At 41.8% G+C, this 20,533-nt stretch overlaps 1 protein-coding gene across 1 annotated transcript in view; it reads left to right on the plus strand.

Annotated features, from left to right (window-relative positions):
* Nucleotides 1-15,039: 15,039 nt before the first annotated feature.
* DCLK3 (doublecortin like kinase 3) overlaps nt 15,040-20,533 on the plus strand; it is a 51,700-nt gene continuing 46,206 nt past the window's right edge. The window contains exon 1 of the mRNA XM_079116379.1: nt 15,040-15,371. Within this exon, the coding sequence (XP_078972505.1) occupies nt 15,290-15,371 (82 nt within the window). The 5' untranslated portion in view covers nt 15,040-15,289. The remainder of the gene's footprint in view (nt 15,372-20,533) is intronic.

Genomic DNA, 20,533 nt, shown 5'->3' on the forward strand with positions numbered 1-20,533 from the left:
CACCATGGAAATAAGAAACTACTTAAAATGAAACAGAACTTGTGAACAGTACTTAGAAGAAAATACATAAAGATATAAATATATAAACTTCTAAGATAAAATACATATCTTAGAAAGAAAGCCTCCAAGTTAATGAACTAAATATCTAACTTTAAAAGACAGGAAAATAAAAACAGTATAAATCCAAGGAAATTAGGAGTATAGAAAAAAGTACAGAAGTTAACAAAATATAAAACAAGCATACAATAGATATTGGTCAAAGCAAAGTTTTTAACTAAAAAATATGCATAAAGAGAGAAGGCCTACATAAATCATATTCAATTAAAAGAATATACTGCATTTCAGAGATTAAACTGAAACTAAGAGGATATTAGGAATTAGTTTATACCAATAAATTTTAAAATTTAGATTTATGAGAAAATTCTTAGAGAAGCACAAGTTACATAAATCAACTATAGAGGAAACAAAGAATCTAAATGACTTATAGTCATATAATAAATTGAATTAAATGTTCAAAGTCTTCCTACAAAGAAAATGCTAGAGCCAAATCATCTTACAGACAGGTTTTATGCAACATGAAAAAAACAGTTAGCTTCAATCTCAAATTTACTACTCCAGACAATATTAAAAAATGGAATATTTCATTCATTTTACACAAGCTATCATAACCTTGGTATAAAGATCTTACAGAGGGAGGATGAATAAGGTAAATTATAGGCCACTCTTACTCATAAATAGAGGGACAGACATCCTAAAGAAAATATCACCAATCTAAATTCAATAAGGTATTAAAAATGCAATACATAATGGTCCAGTTAGGCTATCCAAGAATACAAGATTTTCTTAATTCTAGGAAACTGATTATGTAAATTAACATTGGTAAATTATTAATATATCAAAAGATGAATATCATATGATTGTTCCAGTAGATAAAGAAAAAAACATTTACTAAAATTCAGCATACATTCCTTATGCAAAGCTCTTAGCAAACTAAGATTAGGCAGACATTTCTTTAACCTGAATAAATTTCTTTAACCTAAACAAATGCCATCGACTATAGCTATGGTGAATATCATGCTTCATAATGTGAATTGGAAAGCATTCCTTTTTTTTTTTAAGCATTCCTTTTAAAGTCAAGAATAAGTAAGGTAACCTTATAACCTATCCAAAGGAGGGTACCTAAGTTTTAAATAAAACTACAAACTTTGGATTTAACTGATCTCTCTTCCAATATTCTTCTATTTTAGGATCCAATTCAGAACCCTGTGTTGAGCCAGGCATGGTGGCACATGCCTACAATCCCAGTGACTCGAGAGGCTGAGGTAGGAGGACTGTAGGCTTGAGGACAGCCTCAGCAAATTAGGGAGGCCCTAAATGACTTAGACTCTGTCACAAAATAAACAAATAAAAAGGGCTGGGGATGCAGCTCAGTGGTAAAGCACTCCAGGGTTCAATTCCCAGTATCAAACCAAATCAAAACCAAAACAATAGCCCTATGAATTTAGTTGTCATGTCTCCTTTTAATCCCCCCTTCAATTTTCAACAATTTTTCATTCTGTCTTTCATGACTTTGAAAAGAATCTCAGTTTGGGTTTTCCTGGTGCTTTCCTATGGCTAGAGAGAGGCCATGGGTTTGGGAAAGGAAGTCCTAAGGGTGATGTGCAATATGGTTTATAGCTTCTCTCTTCAAGAGCATAAGTCTGTACCTTCCCCCTTGAATCTGAGCTGGACTGGAGACTGGCTGTGGACAACAGAATGTGATGGAAAGGGTGTTATGTTAATTTGGAGCCTATAACTCAAAAGGTTTTACACCCAACCACTTGTTCTCTTGGGACACTGCCCAAATTCCATGTGTACAAGCCTGGGCTAACCTTTTAAATGATTAGAAATTACATAGACCAGAGACAAGCCTGTCCCTAGACCAGTCAGCACCTAGTCAAACTATCAGATTATTGCAAGTACATGAAGGAGCCCAGGCACAACTTAAGTGCCCTGAGTCCATCCTAAATCATGAGCTCACCAAATCATTAGCTAAATAAGTGGTTGTGATTTTTAAGACACTAAGTTTTGGAATTGTTTGTTACACAGCAAGAGCTAACTAATAAACTTGCCTCCCAGCTGGTAGTAGTGTGGTATAGTAAACATAGCCTTTGGTGTCAGACAGACCTAGATTCAAGTACTTCCTTGGTTGGCTTATTAGCTGTGTGACCTTCATCCGATTACTTCCTCTGATTCATTTTATAAAAGGGCATAACAATTACGTTGGAGTAAATAAGCAACACATAGGTTGGAATAAATAAAACAATTCATATCAAGGTAGCAAAGCAGACTAGCACATAATAGATGCTCTCTATAATTGAGTTTCTAAGAACCAAGGTTCACCTTCTTAAAGTTCAAGGTGTAGGAGGTGCCATTATTCTGGGAACCAAGTTTTCTGTCACTGATTGTGTGTCATTTGCTTTAATTTGTCAGAGAAAACATTCTTTAAACCGTTATCTTGACTATTTTTATTACCAGCAATTTCCATGTGCACTCTTCAACTTCTATTTTCCTAATGACTAAGATAAATAGTGCCTATCCCTGCAGGACATTGATTGATGATAACCTTGTTGTTTTGTATGAGAGTTCTCTAATGATCCAAGGCACAAAGTTCTGTAGACACAAAGGCACAAGATGAATCCCACCCATTCCTTTAAACAAAAGTTATCATGCTGCCAAATGCTGCGGAATTATATAATTATCAGTTTTGCTTGTTAGATAATTGTGCTTTTAAAATGCTTTCTTGAAAATAGACTTTTTAAAAAAAATTGCTACTTTTCTGACTTACAGATAATTTGAGGGGATTTTTGTCTGATTTCCTTGCTGCTCAAATGCTGCAAGAAATGACATTATTAAAAGTGATCCAGAACAAAGTTTGACATTTTTTTCTTTTCATCCTTATTCTCTTCGCTAACACAGAAGAGGCTGTTTCATTTCCCTGGGTCTCATGCTCCCTACCCACTCTCAGTGTAAGTGGGATGGTCTGAAGATTCATGGAACAGTTGCAAAATTCTTGAAATTTCAAGCCAATAAGTTCTATGCACACGTACACAACAAAGAGAAGGACTCAGAGAAGACCATGGATATCAAGACCCAGTCCTGATTGCACTGCTCTCACGTTGCAAAAAGAACTGGGCCAACCTTTTTGGTCTATAGTCTGTTTATTCGGGAATTCATTTTGTTTTTTGAAATCAGACCATTCATGAAGGTTGGAGGTTTGAATTGTTAAAGATGAAAGGATAAAACAAGGAGACATTGTTACTGTCTAGGGGAGACATTGTTTCTGTCTTGTTTCCATTTAGCAAAGAATTGAAGGACAGAATAGAGAGAGAGCAAGCAGCACGTTTATTGCAAAAGTGACAGTAACAGACCTTTCCAAAGAGAAGGAGCCCCAGAGTTGGGAGTCTGGTGGGGATGTTTTGGCTTGTTCTTTGTAGAGTTCCTGTATTTTCCTCCTTTTCTTATATCCTCCTTTCTCCACTCTCTCCTCACCATTGGTCATTGATGTCCCCTGTGTCCACATAACTCTTTTAGTTTTTCTATTGGATTCCCTGCTTAGAAGCATGGGTATAGAATTGTCTGTCTAATTGGGTCCCCAGCTTGTGTCCATAAGTGCTTCTAACTGCAAAGTTGACCTCTTTGGAAGACCCTCTCCATGCTCCTTTGGTCTGGACCTGCCTCGGACTCCCTCACTCTTGCCCTTGATGCTGATGCCCTTCTACATCTCCCTCAACATGACAACTAGGGATTTTTTCATTCCTTTATTTTTGTTTTCGTTTTCTTGGTACTGGAGATTGAGCCCAGGGGTGCTTTACTGCTGAGCTACATCCCCAACCCCTTTTTATTTTGGGAGAGGGTCTTGCTAAGTTGCTCAGGGCCTTGCTGACTTGTAGTTTACCAACTTCAGATTCCTAAAATATTATAGTTTAAAAATATTACACTACTGGATATTTTTAAAAATCATAATTAATAGTAGCAATAGTTTCAGATTGGGAGGGAGAAGAGTGTTCTGTTTTTGTGGTTCAGGGTCTGTATCTGGTATCTTGAGCAATAGGACAGTCTTTCTTTAGCTGTGTTCTTTCCTTACTTCCTTGCTTGTACTGAATCACGATTTCATGAGCTCAGTATGCCAGCAGGTGTTTGGAAACTCTCTTTGTTGGTTTGGATGTTGGATTCGTATTACCACATAGAAACTGGGGAGCAATTTCTTACTGAAGACCTCACTCAGGTGGAAAGTCACATTGCACTCACAGCCCTGAAGGTGAATGATTGAGCTGGAAAGAAAATGCCACTTGCATTCCTATTCTGCACTTGGTTGATTTGTCCTGGCAAAGAATTTCTTCATGGTCCAGTGCAGTTTAAAAGTGGTTTTTAAACATGCTCAGAAATATGTGGACTTCTCTCTGTAATAAATGAAGAAAATGAAGTGACAAGGAAAAACTCAGAGATGGAGTCATTTCTACTACAACCCAACCTCCTTATGAAATGTTGATCTCTTTGATATATATAATTGTGATATTTGAGTCATGATGTTAGAAGCTTAGCTCCCCCAAGACACTGAGTATATCCCTGATACTTGCCACATGGAATCATAAAAGAGATCTTTTGTTATTATTTTTTATGTTGTCAGTGACACACACAAAACAGTTTTACAATCTCATCTTTATGTCCACAATTTGTGTGAGCATGCTTCGTGACTGTGGGAAAAATCAGAGTCGTTCTTGTTGGCCATTTTCCTTGCAGCTTACTAAGAAGGCTGATATTTAGTTACTGTCATTTGAGCATGTTCATGACTTTCACTGACTCCTTGACGTGGTATGATGACCAGAGTGCATGCTGTTGACTGCTGACTGTTCTCTGTCAATAATGCTGTGGATGGATTGACTGCCTTTTTGGGTTCATAGGTGGCTGATGTTCCATTAGCTCTGTCCCCCACATTGCTTTTCAGTTTATAACACTGCTTCCCAAAGCAATCTCTTCTCCTGGAACATGAAAGTCATTGAGTGCCTCTCCCTTATGCTTGGGTGGAGAGCTGGATCATATTTTACAGGGCTTTGTCCAAATCTAAACTGGAGTAATTTCTACCACACACAGTACCAATTCCTCTTTCCTTCTGTATCCTCTGATTTCATGTGACTCTCCGTATTGCTGTTTGATAAGTGTTATGGTTTGGATGTGAGATGTCCCCCAAAAGCTCATGTGTGAGACAATGCAAGGTTTGTGTGGGGAAATGATTGGGCTATAGCTTTAACCTAATCAGTGAATTAATCTCCGATGGGATTAACCGAGTGGTAAATGGAGGCAGGTGGGGTGTGGCTGGAGGAAGTGGCTCATTGGGGGCATGGTTAGGGGTATATATTTTGTATCTGGAGAGTGAAGTTGCTTTCTCTCTGCTTCCAGATCACCATGTGAGCTGCTTCCCTCTGCCACACTCTTCCACCATGACGTTCTGCCTTACCTCTATTCCTGAGGAATGGAACCGGCCTTTTATGGACTAAGACCTCTGAAACCATAAGCCCTCTAATAAACTTTTCTTTCTCTGAAATTATTCTGGTCATGTCCTTTGGTCATTTAGTCACAGCAATGAAAAAAATGACTAAAACAATAATAATTTTTTTTTTTTTTTTTTTGTACCAGGTATTGAACTCAGTGGTAATTAACCACTGAGACACACCTCCAACCCTTTTTTTTTTTGGTAATTTATTTAGAGACAGGATCTAGCTGAGTTGCTTAGTGCCTCCCTAAGTTGCTGAGACTGACTTTGAACTTACAATCCTCCTGCATCAGACTCCTGAGCTGCTAGGATTACAGGGGTGCACCACTGTACCTGGTGATAAGACCCTTTTGTTAATAGACATTTCTGCTCTTTGTCCAGGCATAATTTTGTCATGGTTTTGTGACTGGGTTTTCAAGATTCTTATCCTGTTTTATGTGTACAGAGTACAACGTGGAGTTATGTGCCTGAAGTTTTAGTCATTATTTTTGGCCATTAATTTTTCTGAACATCCAATACGTTTTATTCTTTTAAAATTTCATTCAATATATTTAAATGATCAATTGCATGATTTCTTATTAGCTCATGGATTTGATCTCCACCTTCTCTTCATGTTTTTATTATTTTTAAAAATTATTTATGTTGCCCAAGCTGGTCTCGAACTCATGGGCTCAAGTGATCTTCTTGCCTCAGTTTCCCAAGTAGCTGGGACTATAGAAGTGGCCACTGTGCCCATCAACCATTAATGATTAGCTTATCAGTTTTACAGTGGAAGGTCTGATTTATTCTGGGGCAGGGTGACAATTAGTTTACCTGCAACAGTGTCTTTGTCACTGTACTCAATTTGAAAATGGTAAAAAGTACAGACGAATTCTGCCATTTTTGGACAGAGTTTCAAGACAGTTCTTGAGGGTTAGGGTTCAGGAGGTTGCTGATCCAGTGATGGTCAGATTTTATGTCTTCACTACCAAACCACTGGTTTAATTACAAAAAAAAAAAAAGCAAATAAAGACTGCATTTTGATTCATTGCACACAAATGGGGTGTAACTTTTCATTTCTGTGGTTGTACACAATGTAGATTCACACCATTCATGTAATCATACATATACATAGAGTAATAATGTCTGTCTCAGTCTACTACCTTTCCTTCCCCCACCCCCTCCTGCCCCATTTTCCTCTACACCATCCAAAGTTCCTTCATTATAAAGAAAACTTTTATGACTATGTAAAACCATACGCTAGTTTTGAGCATCTTGCATTTGTCTTGGCATAGATAGATCTATATTTGCTACTTATATTGGAGCCTTCTCCATGATTTACACTTAAAATGTTAGAATAACCAAAGTAATCCATTTTCTTTACCCTTTCTAGATTTCTATGAAAGAATTCATATAACTTTGAAAATTAAGCAGAATGAAATAATAAAATCATCCCTTAAATAGCCAGAGCTGTTGTTTGAATTTTAAGATGCTGTATCAAGATCAGAGAATGAACTTCTATTTTTAAAATGTTAAGTAAAAAAGTCTGCCCAAGATCATACTGAAAAAGAATGACCCCCAGGTTAGAGATTGTGGCATGGTGATTGGGTGTGACCCGTCACAGTCTAGTGGGCTCCATGTCAACATGACACCAGACTTCCATTTGGCAGGGCGGTTAATAGAAATTCAAAGATAATCTAGGTAAAAACAACAACAACAAAAGCTGAACTGGTTTGAGCAATTGCTTCACATTTTACCACTCAACTTGAAGACATCATATCAACATTCGCACATCACACATATACTTTAGGGTTACATTCTAATCTAATCTGCACTACATCTTTTAGAAAAACAGAATCATGGCACTGTCTTTCATAAAGATATAATTTCTTTAAGTTTTTTGTTGGACTGTGGATTTAGGGGTTTCTGAGGTGTGTGTGTGGGGGGAGGTCACATTAATCTTATTTAAAATATATGTTGCCCTGATATCATTTGCTCTTCAGTGTTTTGAGGATCCTTGTGTCCCTGGTATCTGGCATAGTGTCTGGAACATAGTAGACATCCCCAAAAGGCTACATAAATATTTATCTGGTGAATAAATGAATAAATTGATTGGGCAGCAAAGCATGGTGGCAGAAGCATTGCTTTGGAACAGACATGCATGGATTCCAGTTTGGCTTCTGCAAATGATTAGGCTGTTTGATCTTCAGTGGGGTCTTAGGCTCTCTGTTTTCATGTTGCAAAATAGGAGACAGTCCCAAGAACATAGCAAGAATGACCCTATCTCAGAATTTAAAACAAGCGACCCTTTACTGATGCTCCTGATAGTTCAGAATTATTTTCTCTCTTCTCATATTCTGATTTCTCTATTCAGTAAGGATTTTGAGAATATTCAGAGGAGGTGGGTACATCAGTGGGTGGAAGACTGAAAGGGTTAGGTTAAACCAGGATGACCATCTTGAACTTGGATGAGGAACTTTTATTTTGTTCCAGAGTAGTTCTCATGACTATTAGACATATAGATAAGTGAACTTTGGTGGCTAACTCTTATTCATTTCAGGCACGACAGAACACAGACATGTGTGGACACTACATTAGTGGGCGGTAGGCTTTTTCTGTAAAGGACTTTGTGGGTCAGACAGTCTCTATTTCAACTACTCAAAAGCAGCATAGACAATATGTAAATGAATAGTCATGGTTATATTCCAATAAAGCTTTATTAATAAAACTGGTGGGAGATTAGGTTTGTCTGCAAGGTCTGTGCAGTTTCCAGATCCAGGCTGTAAAGCAGCAAGCCCTCAGTATGTGTAAAAGTCTGTTTTCTTTCTGTTTATCGTTGAGGACAGCACCCATGTATCAGGTGACCTTCTATCCTGAGACATAAGATAAATAGGAAGAATTTATCAAAGGCCAACTGAATCTTGAATATATTTATGTAGACATTTTATGTAAGAGTATTTGAGCCCATATTGAGGAAATGTCTTTTTATAGTTTCAGTTCCAGGGTGTTTCCTGGTAAGTATGGACAAATGTGCATGTGTACACGCTTGTCTCTAACTTTGTATGACATCTGTCTTATTCTGGAATCTTAGGATTGTTTTATTTATTATCTCTTCCTTTTTGGAGGGCAGGTTTGGTAATTCAACAGCATTACACATAATATTGTACCATAGTCTAGTTTTTTAAGACATAAGCCTAGTTTCCTTTTTAAACTATTATAGCTAATTATAAGCAGTGTTTTGAGAAACATTGTTTTAAAAGTATCATTGTATTCTATAATACTTGAAATCTTGCCTTGAATCTATTACTGTACCGAGAATCTTCTGGACTTTCCTTTTATCACTATCCCACATTTCAAAATTGTTTATAATTTTGAAATTATAAATTGAAAATAATTTTTTATTCTTGCTGTACTACAGAACAATTGTCTGCATCTTGCTTTCACAGCAGAGTGGCATATTTGTGGACATCAGGAGGATCCAGATGGCAACTTTACTAGACATTGGGAATAAAATGATTTGTTTAAAAGCAGGAGCTTGTATCCAGGAAAAGTGCTAACATACTTTAGATATATTCCTTAAATCGTGTCCACACATAGCTGATACAGTTTTCTCAACTAAAGTGAGAAGAGAGATTATATGCATTAATAACACTCACAGGAAATCCCATATTTTACCTTAGGCAGCAGTTTTGATTTCATCTTTGACTCCTCTCACTAGAGTGAACTCAGGTCAAATACCACGAGTCTCCAGACCAGACCTGGACATCATAGTTCAGTTAAGGGAAGGTAAGAATCACTGGCTTGATGGGATGTACCACTGACTGGGTCAGTTGGCAACCTTGGGGAGAGATCAGCTTGGCCATGATGGCTCAACACATTGGCCCACCTTACTTTCCCATCCTTCTGGTGGTGATTTGTTATCGGGGAAGGGACAGAATAGTTACCTATGAAAAACATGAGTCATAGTTCGGCAGAGGAGGTGATGCTCAAGTAAAGACTACACACGGGCAGATGGAGCTTGTGTATGCAAAGAGATGGAGGCCAAGGCCAAGCAAGGAATTTACACTAGCTGGAACCCAGAGTAGTCAGGGGAGTGGCAGTTGATGAAGGTTGAGTCGGGGGCCAGATCCAATGTTGAAGAGCTTTGCAGATCATAACAGAAAGTATAAATTTGAACTTTTATGAAACAGAGAACCACTGGAGGATTTTAAGTGGAGAAATTATGCAATCATGTAGATCTATATAGAGAAAGATTTTTGTGCCTCTGGTAAGGCTGATGCTCTGGGAGTAAGGCTGGAAGGGATGCCACTTCCCAGGGAGGAAGGGGTTGGGATGGTCTAGATGGGATGTCATGAAAGCCTGAATGAGGCGATGGCAGGGAAGTAGGAAAGAAGAGCAGAGGATCTGGTGACTGTGGAGTTGACATTAATTTCTGCAAGTATAACTTGAAGACCTAAAAATAAGACCAAGAATCCAGTAGGAGGGACAGGCTTTGGGTGGGAAAGATGAGGAGGTTTTGGGAGATGTGTTCTAAGAGATATCTATGAGATGTCTAGTAGAGACATCTTGGGAGAGAGAGGGGATGAGATCAGTCTGAAATTGAAACCAAGGGCTTAGATAAGATCATGCATGGAGAATCTACCAAAGAGAAGGAAGGAAAAAAAAAAAAAAAAAAAACCTGAGGAATATCTATGCTCAAGGATTGAATGGAGGAAGAGAGCCCCACAACTAGCAAAAGTGCTTTGAGATGGAAGGGTGAACTGGAAGGAGTCAGGACAGAAGAGAGTTTCAAGAAGCTGTAAGCATCAAGATGGTTATAGCTGCAGTGAGCTGACCAAAACAGACTGAATTTTGTTTACTGTGGCAATGCAGAAAGATAAGTCAGATTGCAGCAGGCCCAAGGAGCTCTGCAGAAGTGAGCAAGCACAGATGGAGAACATGAAGTAATCTCTCTTGTGAAGTTTACCTGGGGAGGAAAGGAGAGAAGGCGACAGCTGGGGTGTGAAGGCACATAGCAATGTCCTGTCGGTATGATGAGAAGATTGAGAAATGCACACTGTGGAGTTGTTAGAACATGGAGCTATGCTATAGAAGGTGCTGGATTTCCCCCCTTTCTTGGAATCTCCTTCTGGAATAATCCTGGCAGTAGAGAGAATAGGGAATTTTCTCTTGGAGGCTCCATGATCTCTTTATCACAGTTTTTCCTCCAAGTCATTCCTGAACACACAGTGGTATCCTGCTCAGACTCGACCTCCAGAAATGGTTCCAGCTCTTTCCTCAGCTAGAACTGACCTGATGTCCTGGGTATGTTAGTCAATTTGTCTCCTTTATGCAGCTCCCCCTGTTTCTAGGTTTAAAATGCCCTGTGCACTTCAGAATGACCATTATTCTATTCTTCTTCCTCTATCTTCTTTCTCATTGTTCCATGGCAGTTTGGACAAGGGCTGGACTTCTAACCCTCAGCTGCAAATCCAGTGACTGACCAGTGGTGTAAGTGTCCTAGTCAGAATATATAAGCTGGACTAAGTATATTCTTTGGAGAAACTGGATTTTGAGACTTAGCAATTGTGGGGGATGTTCAAGAGAAAGGTGTTGAAGTGGTTGCCAAGCTGTTTTTGGTTGTCCTTGAGATTTCTTCAGATATTCTTAAAATGTCTTGTGCACCCTGCCACTTAACCTGAGTAAATTGAGTAAATTTTGCTTACTTGTAACCAAAATAGCCCTGACACCTTTTCTAGACTGCCATGGCTATTGTTCCTTTCTTGTCAGCTATGCCAAATGAATTCCTAGTTAAGTGGCCCACGATAAGCATGATGTTCCTTTTCTGTCTTCTGTTTTACATTTAAATGATTGCAAATGTGTGTGTTCAGTGTTTCTCTTAGTGTGAAAATAAAATGGTCTCTTTCTTTGAGGGATGGATACAAATCATCTTTTTCCAGGGAATACTATATATTTTGTTTTAGTGACTTAAACATATAAAGATTTATTCTCTCTTAAAAGAGAAATCCAAAGTTAATAGGTCAGGTGGTGGAGTACTTTCATGATGTCATAGGGGTCTCAGACTTCTATTTTTCTGCTCTTCAATTCTTAGGACTTTTAATTTCAAAGTCAGTGACCCAAGAAGGATGATGGAGCTCCAGTATCAAGGGCCATTATGTTTGCTTTAGCTGCAATAGTCCTGAGTGATAAGCAAGCCCCAAACTCGGTGGCTTACAATAGTGGTTATTTATCTGTATCATTCCAAGTTCTACAAGTCTGTTGGGGTAGACCCACTTCAGACTGCAGGTCAGCTGTATTTAGCTGTAGGTCTGTTGCATCTTTATCAACACGCTCTTCAAATCACTAGTTACTTAGACTTTTGGCAGGAGCTTAACCAAAAGGTATATTTCTAGCTTGTGTTTACATTATGTCCTATAACATCCCATTAGCCAAAGTAACTAAGATTTCCAAGACTAAAATCAATGCAATCATTTGTAAGTGTAAAGGGAAGTGCTATGGTTTGGAAGTGTCCCCTGAATTTCCATGTGTTACAGGCTTGGTCACCAGCCTGTGGCACTATTGGGAAGTGGTAGAATCCTTAGGAGGTGAATCTAAGTTAGGTCATTAGAGGATGCCTTCGATAGTGAGAACTGGGCCCCTTCCTATCTTTTTCTTTGCTTTCTAGTCACCAGGAAGTGAATAGCCTCCTCTGTTATAAGCTCCTGCCATGATGTACTGTGCTATTATGGGCCCAAAACAAGAAGGTCAAGTCACTATGAATTGAAACCTCTGAAACCATGAGCCCAAACATTTCCTCCTTTAAGTTGATTATCTCAGGTATTTTGTCATAGTAATGGAAAGCTGACTAACATAGGTGGGTTGTTTGATTCTATTAAGAGAGGGCGGGAAAAACTGAAACAATAATACCACATACCACAGACATCATGACTTATCACCAGGACCAAGGAAAGGGGTTGAGAAGGGCAATCAGATGTGTCTATCAGTGGCAGCAGTATCTTGGAGACAATTAGAAAGTCCCACTTAAAACTCTTTTATATTCAATGGTCAAAAACTTTTCATATGGCCATTCCTGGCTTTAAGGGAGGTTGGGAAACATAGTCTCTACTGCAGTTGTAGTGTGCTCAGCTAGAAACTGGGGTTCTGTTACTAGGTCAGGAGGAGAAAATCTGTAATGAATAGGCTACTAGCAATTTTTTCTACAGTGTTCAATAAGATGCATGGGTCTATTTTAGTCAACTTTTGATGATATGACCAAAAGAAAGACCTGACAAGAACAATTTTAGAGGAGGAAAGTTATTTATTTAGAGGAAGAAAAGCTGAAGATCACAGTTTCAGAATTTCAGCTTATAGAAGGCTGGTTCCATTCCTTAGGGCTTTAGGTGAGGCAGAACATGGTGGAAGAGTACAGTGGCTCAGGGCAGATGATCAGAAAGGGGGGGGGGGAGAAAGAGAGAAAAGGGGTAGTTAATCCCTCTCAGGGAATTAATTCACAATCGGTTTAAGACTCTTATAACCCAATCAGTTTACCTCAAACCCTCTTGCATTGTCTCACACATGAGCTTTTTGGGGATACTACTGGGAGAAATCCTAAGTCTTGGCTAGCAGCTGTGAATGTTTCAAGTGTGTAAAAGGAAAACCTTCACACATTCACACCCATCAGGAATACCTATGGAGAGGAGCATTCCCCTCTGGCCTCTTAGGAAAGTAAAGGACTGTCCCCAAATTTACCTAGTGTTACCAAGGGGTATAGGGGCCTGGTGGTCTGATCCCCCGTGGCACATTGTGATTGGGTTAAAAGTCTATAAAATGTATGGTTTCTCCTGCAATAAATGAGTTTGTAGGTTGCTCGCCACAAGCCTGCTTTTACCCAACTCCCGGGGTCTGGGTTATGACTCCGTTGGCTCTTACCTGCGTCTGAGCTAGCCTGGCACACCCTATAGGTTACATACCTCACATCTAAATCATTACACTATCCCTTACTGTTGTGAAGTAATCTTGAGTTAAGATGTTCACTATGATTGCTTAATAGACATCTTTTAATAAATAAACAATGACTATCTAACCAGAATTAAACATTGCCAGACTGCTGCTTTTGTAAGGAGAAAACAAAACAAAACAAAACAAAAATCCACAAGTCATCTGATTTCTCTTTCACAAAAGTTAAATAAACCCTTTTCTGAAGTTCAGCTTATTGAACTTCATTTACCCCTAAAATATAAATGATAGGATCAGGAAGAGTGACTGTTAAAGGACTTCTAAAAAGAAAGTGTTTGAGTATCTCCAGGGCAGTTTTCCAAATTAGCTGTTTCCCCAAATTTTTGCTTAAATGTCACCTTTCCTTAAAAATAATAATACTCTCATTTTCCTTTCTTCTTTTTTTTTTGTATTATTTATCACGTTACTTGATTATTTTTATGATCTATCTTCTCTCAATAGGAGGAGGATGACCTGAAGGCAGGGCATTTGTGACTTTGTTCACTGTTGGGAAACTGGATTGCTGAAAATGGTCCTTGATGATGATTTGGAGTTGTCTGGCCAACAAATCAGAAAGAACTAGGAGTTCCTGTTCTCATAGTGGTTTCCTGGAGATGTTGCAGCTCTTTAATGACTTTGAGGCAACAGGTCTGTGGAGAAAGACAGTACTGAAGGTGGCTATCTGGAAACCTGGAAACCAGCAGCTGAACAAACATGTGACAGTCTGCAAGACTTCTTGTTAGGTGTGATAAAGAGAAAGACAGCTCCTGAAATCTGGGAGTGAGTCTGGTGCTATCATCTCTGCCTTGATGTTCTGTTGAGCACAAACACTTTCTCAGAACATCAACATCAGGCCAGGCCACTCTGTCACCTGAACAAGGCAAAACTAATCCATAATCTTGATCCACGTCCCTCTGTGGCAGTGTTGAGAGGTGGGTATGGTTTCTGTGCATTCAACATCCCTCCTCGGAAGGGCCCCGGGACAGTGCAACTCTTGGGACACCTGGGACTTTGAGAATGCAGTGCTGAGAAGGGACCATTCCACAACCATCACAACAATGCAAGGAGTCAATGAGCAGCCTTCAGGTGGTACCAAGAAGCCACGAGGCTGGAGAAACATTCTGCAGCCTGTCTCTCAGACCAGCGAACTGGCACTTGGAATCTTGGGACCAAGAAGGGTGGTGTAGGAGGACTGCCCAGGAGTCTAGCATGTGTGCGTTGCTGGAACCGGGTAGCGGGGAGTGTTTCGGGAAGTCTGACACCCGCACGCCCGAGACGGGCAAGGACTGTCAGGGGTCCCGGGGGCGCCTTTTGAACTGCAGCCCACAGAAAACGCGGGAGGGGTGCTCCTTCAAAACCTGGTCCTACCAGGTCCAGCTGGAACTGCGACCGGAAGGAGGAAGGGCTGCACCCCGCGGGGCGGGGCGGGGCGGGGCCTCCGAGGGGGTCCCCGGGGGCCGCCTTTGGGAGCTCACAGGCTTAGCCCGGGATGTGAGCTCAAGTTCAAAGCCCGGCTCCGCCCGGCCTCCTGGGCCAGGCGCCGCGCGCACAGCCCAGCCAGCGCAGGGAGGGCGGCTACGGCTGTGCGCGGTTGCTAAGCCCCGCGCCCCCGGAGACGTTCCCCGTGGCTGTCGCCGGGCGCGGTGCGGGGCGGGCGGCGGGAGCGAGTGCCGAGGGAGCGCCGGCGCCGGCTCCTTGCTGCTGCACCTCGCTGCTCCCGCCTTCCCGCGCCCGCTCGGCCGTCGAGCCTCGTCCCGCGCGGCCACCTTTGAGCCAGGCTCTCCCGGAGCCCGCCGCCGCGCCATGCCCGCCGCCACGCCCGCCCCGCGCCCGCCGCCGCCCCCGGCCCGGCCGGCCCCCGGCTGCCCAGCGCGGCCTGCCCCTGGTAAGTGCCGCCGGGTCCGGGGCGCCGCCTTGGCGGGGATGGGAAGATTTAAATCGCCCGACAGAGCTGGGTGCGGGATGGAGCAACAGAGCCAGAGCCCGCAAGGCTGCCCAAAGCGTGTGTGTCTGTGCATGCGCTTGCGTGTGTCTACACCGCCTGGAACTCGCTTGCTAGAGGGGTAACGCTGTCTGGAACTGGTTCCCACTCTCCTGCAGCCCGGCGGCCCTTCCTGAAAAACGTTCTGGGCATCCTGTGAGGTGTGGCTGGGTTGCAGAAAGAGAGAAGGCGCCAGGGAGGGAGCTGAGGTTTACTGAGCGTCTCCATGTGCAGGCACTTTACCTGAAGTTCACCTCCTTTCATCCCCTTTCCATACACCTGTAATGAGAAGGGGATTAGCTCCATTTCTTGGATGAGAAAACCGAAGCTCCTACTTAATAGTGGTAGAACTGGAACTTGAATCCTGGACTCCAAAACTCTGACCCATCTGAAGGAAAGAAAAAGAACAGATGAAGAGACACAGCAGAACGAAAGGCAATTAGGAAAAGGCAGAGCATTTGGAAATTAACAGAAAAAGAAAGCCCCACTAAGCTCGTGAAATATCCCCTGAATTAATTTCAAATATAGGTCCATATTTACGCTCCCTTCCACGACTGGCTCTGGGGGCGAGGTGTGGTGAGGAAGGGAGAAGACTAGTAAGTGCTGGGCAGAGGCGTCTGGGGACACCTTTTCAGAGTATCCGCCTGCCAGGAGAGCGGGGTGAGGAGAAGTTGTGGAGGGAACTAGGTTGTTATTCATTCCTGACAGTTAGTCATCTCTCCACCTCACCCCCTCCTAGTTGATCCCGTTTCCTTTCCTTGCCCTGGTGTATTACCCAAGATGACAGTTGTCAAATTGAAGCTGGGTCCCACCTTCGTCACTGGCTCTCACGAAATATCTTGGCACTAGGAGGCCCTGCACTTTGGTGATTATGTCAGGAGCCATGGAATCAGCCTGTGTTACTGCTTACAGGGGTGATCTGTTGGGTTAATGCTGAGCTAGTGATCACACTGAAGGAGGCATCTAAAATAGTAGACAAACATCAGGGCTTACCCTTAGGCAAGGTAGCAAAAACAAACAAACAAACAAACAAACAAACAAACAAACAAACAAAAAAAAACCAGGGGCCCAGGGAGACAGAGAGGAATATTGGGTTTGGCTGATAGCCCGACTTGAGAAAAGCATTTCAGTTTAATATTTGGATAGCTCTGAGTGGTGCCAGGAAACGCTTCCCTGGAGAAAGAATAGAGAAAAGCAAAAAGCTATTTCTGAAAAATGCACTGTAACTTTTTTTCCTTGAGGCTTGAGAGTTCGCTGAGGCATAATCCCTCTCCCCCTCATACTGGGGCTTGAATGCAGGGGGGCTCTACCACTGAATTAATCCACAGCCCCCTCTTTTTGTTTTCTTTTAATTTTGAGACAGAGTCTCGCTGGCTAAATTGCCAAGGCTGTCTTTGAACTTGTGATCCTCCTGCCTCAACCTCTTAAATAGCTGGGATTAAATAGGTGTGTGCCCACCATACCTGGTGATCCATGTCCTTTTATAGAGAGCTTTGCTGTCTTTGTGCACTTGGGTGCCCTGAGTACTTTCACTCTCAACTTCCGGCCCCTCCATTTCTTTGTTGGACGATGACCCTGGGCTGCAGGAGCCAAAGCAGTGGGAACTGAGAGCAAGGAGGGCCTGGAAATTTATAATGCCTCTGGGGGCAGGCCCTAACCAATGACTGATGGGTGCTGAGTATACATAGCTCCTTGGTTCTTCAGTGGGACACTCTGAAGCATGACATCTTTTGTTTCCAGAGATGTTCTGTGGAGTCACATCAACTTGACTTCTGTGAGTCTTTGCTTGGCTTACTTCTCTTTCTCGACTTACTTCTTCATTCCCCCACCTATTTCATTCCCCTACCTCCTAATACACTTTCATAGGAAGTCTTATTTAGGATCTGATTTTAAGGAACCCAAACAGAAACATGGACCCTTCTCACTCTTGATTTTTCTTCCTCTGGTATCTATAGCAAGTAACTGGTAGCCTGTGTTGGTCTGGAGGTTGCCTTTGCCTAAAATCACAAAAGGTGCTCCCCTCTGGGCGGATGAACCCCTGTGTCCAGGCACAGGATTGGCAAGTGGGGGCTCAGCACCATGAGCATTTATCAGCATGCCTTTGGCTTTGCACATGACCCTTAGCATTCCAGGAGGTACTCTGAGTACTCAGAAAAACCAAAGCCACATGGAGAATAGTTGAACAATCCCACGATCTCAGTTCTAGGTTTTTCTTATCCTCCTCTTCCCCAGTTCAAGGGAAATTTCCTTTCCATGTTTTCCTGGATATTTGAATATTTCAGGCAGATGTTTTGCTTTTCTCTGGACCAGCTGGGAAAATGTCTTTGCATCTTTCTGAAGCCAGTGGAGAGAAGGAAAAGGGCTGTTTTAGCCAATGGAGCCATAGTACCACAGACTGCTGTGGGGTGGTGGTGCCTTGCTGGAGAGAGAGGTGGGTTTCTACCAGTCTGACCTCCCAGGGGCCCCTTGTCTTAACAGTGGGGTCTTTGTAGCTGAGATGGGCAGCTTTAGTTCATTTTGCTTGGTAGAGTTTCTTTTCTTTGGGTTCAGGATATCTCTGATATCCTGCATTTCCCCACCTTTTCCTGTGGTGGTTGCCTGTTAATGTCTAAATTTGGCCCATCTGCGGATAGAGCAGAGCCCCTTTTAAAGATGCATATGTGGGGGAGTTCTTTGAGAAGCATGCTTTTGTTAGCTGCCTGATAATATAGGTCAGAAGAGGGAAATCCAGGGAGAATAGAAAATGGGAAGAAGACATCTGTACCTGCTATGAGGGAGGGGTGTTGTGTTCCAGTCCCAGAGATCTGAGGCCTCCGAGCTACTTGGGCAAGTCCTTGAACTTCTCTGGGAACCTTTCTTTAATAATAGTTTTCCAGCTGTGTGTTGTTTGATGTTCAAAGAGGAAATATTTTCATTGACTCATTAAGCAGTTGTTGAGCAAGCTTATAAAATCCTTACCTGGGGACAATCGGCAGTCTCTTGGGGACAGTGGTATTTGTAGAGGCTTCAAGATGTGGGTAGTAAGTGAGAGAATAGAGATAAACACCAGATCAGCACCTGCATGAAGGGCCCAGGAGTGTCTCTAGAGCTGCCTGAGTGTTCACAGAAATTTGCAAACATCAGGGTGCCTACAGTGTGTGGTTATCCATTTAGGGCTCTTGAGTCCATCTGAACAGCCCTTAGATCCTGGCTCTGACATTGGAAAGCCATGTGATCCAACCCTCTGAGCCTCAGTTTTCTTATTGGTAAAGTGGGCATCTTTAAGATTTAGCAATATGAAGCACTTACCTGTTATTACAAATGAAAAGTATAATTAAAGTGACCTTTTAGGCTGAAGAGATTATGTTCAGCTGCCTTGGGCCTGTACTCTTCAAATATTTTAGGGCCTTTGAATCATCTGGGGATCCTGTTAAAATACAGATTCTGATTTAGAAGGTCTGGGAGCCTGAGATCCTGCCTTTCTCACTGGCTTCTAAATCTTGGAGCTGTTGCTCATTTGGGGACCACATTTTGAGCACAGGACCTTAGATCAGTCTTTCCTTCCCAGGTAATCTGAATCTCTGTGTCTGGGGAGAGATGGAGGGTTCAGGCCTCCTGGGCAGGTCTGTCCTGGAGCTGTGTTGGAGATAGTAAGAATTTCTGTCCTTGAGTAAGATGTTGTCCTTGGCTGGTAATGGATCTAATTCAACTTTCTTCAGATGCCCTAAGGACCAGGAAGAATTCAGCTTTTTTCTATGCCTTGGTATGAAGTTCTTTCTGGACAAATGGCTAAATGGTGCCCACTTTTGCATGCCAATCCTGAGGTTGTAGAGGTGACTAAACCAGTGGCCCTATCACAGTGTGATGGGATGGGGTAGGTGGTGTGGGATCAGGCATTGAAAGGTATAATTGTGATATGATGAGATAAACATTCTGTAGAGTTCATGGATAATGGAGAGGCTGGTTAAAAGTGATGGAAAAGGGAGAAAAAACTTCCTGGTGGTGATTATATCTGAACTGGATTTTAAAAGATGAATTACTGTGGCTGGAGTAGAGAAGGAAGGCAGAAGTATCTGGGGAATTGCATTCTAGGGTTAAGGAACAGCATGTGCAAAGTAGGGTGCCATGGAACAGCTTGGTGTATTCATGTCATTGAAACAAGGGTTATTTGGACATGAGGTGTGGTGGGAAGGGCTTGGTGGGGCAGGGCTAAGTTCCTGAACCTGGATTGGTCAGGATAGGCTAAGCTCTGCTGCAGTAACAAATCAACTTCATCATCTTATAGGTTAACCCAAGAAAGATTCCTTCTCACTCACAGTATGCATCTGTGAGTAGAAGGCCCCAGCTTGATGTCTCACTGTCTGGAAAATGTGGACTGTGTAGTCACTTGTGCCAGAAGAGAGTGGGAGAGTTGCTATCTTCCTTATGCCTCCTCTGGAATGAATGTATTGTTGTTTATGTTCACACTCCATTGGCCAAAACTTAAATTGTGAGGGACCTTGGAATTGGTGATGGGTGGAGAGGGGATGGATGGAAAGTTCAGAGAACATCATTCTCTTCCACATTTGCCTGAAGCCAGTTTCTCAAATGGGCATGGATTCCTTTAAAGAAAGAAAGAAAGAAGGAAAAAGAAGGAAAGAAAGAAAAAGAAACTTGTAGATGCCTAGTATTGGCTTAAATTATTTTTATTATAAGGCAATTCAGATACATAGTAGCATTAAATACTTCTATTTTTTACTTTATTTTTACTTTATTTTTTTAATTTTTACAGATTGCATTTTGATTCCTTATACACAAATGGGGTACAACTTTTCATTTCTATGGTTGTACACGATGTAGACTGACATCATTTATGTAATCATACATGTACATAGGGTAATTATGTCTGTCTCATTCCACCATCTTTCATACCCCCACCCTTCCCTGCTCTCATTTCCCTCTACATAATCCAAAGTTCCTCCTTTCTTCTTTTACCCTCCGCTCCCCCACCCCCATTATGTATCATCATCCACTTATCAGGGAAAACATTTGGCCTGTGGTTTTTAGGATTGGCTTATTCCACTTAGCATGATATTCTCCAATTCCAC

The sequence above is a fragment of the Sciurus vulgaris genome (genome assembly GCF_902686455.1).
Source record: "Sciurus vulgaris genome assembly, chromosome: 16".
Lineage (NCBI taxonomy): Eukaryota > Metazoa > Chordata > Mammalia > Rodentia > Sciuridae > Sciurus > Sciurus vulgaris.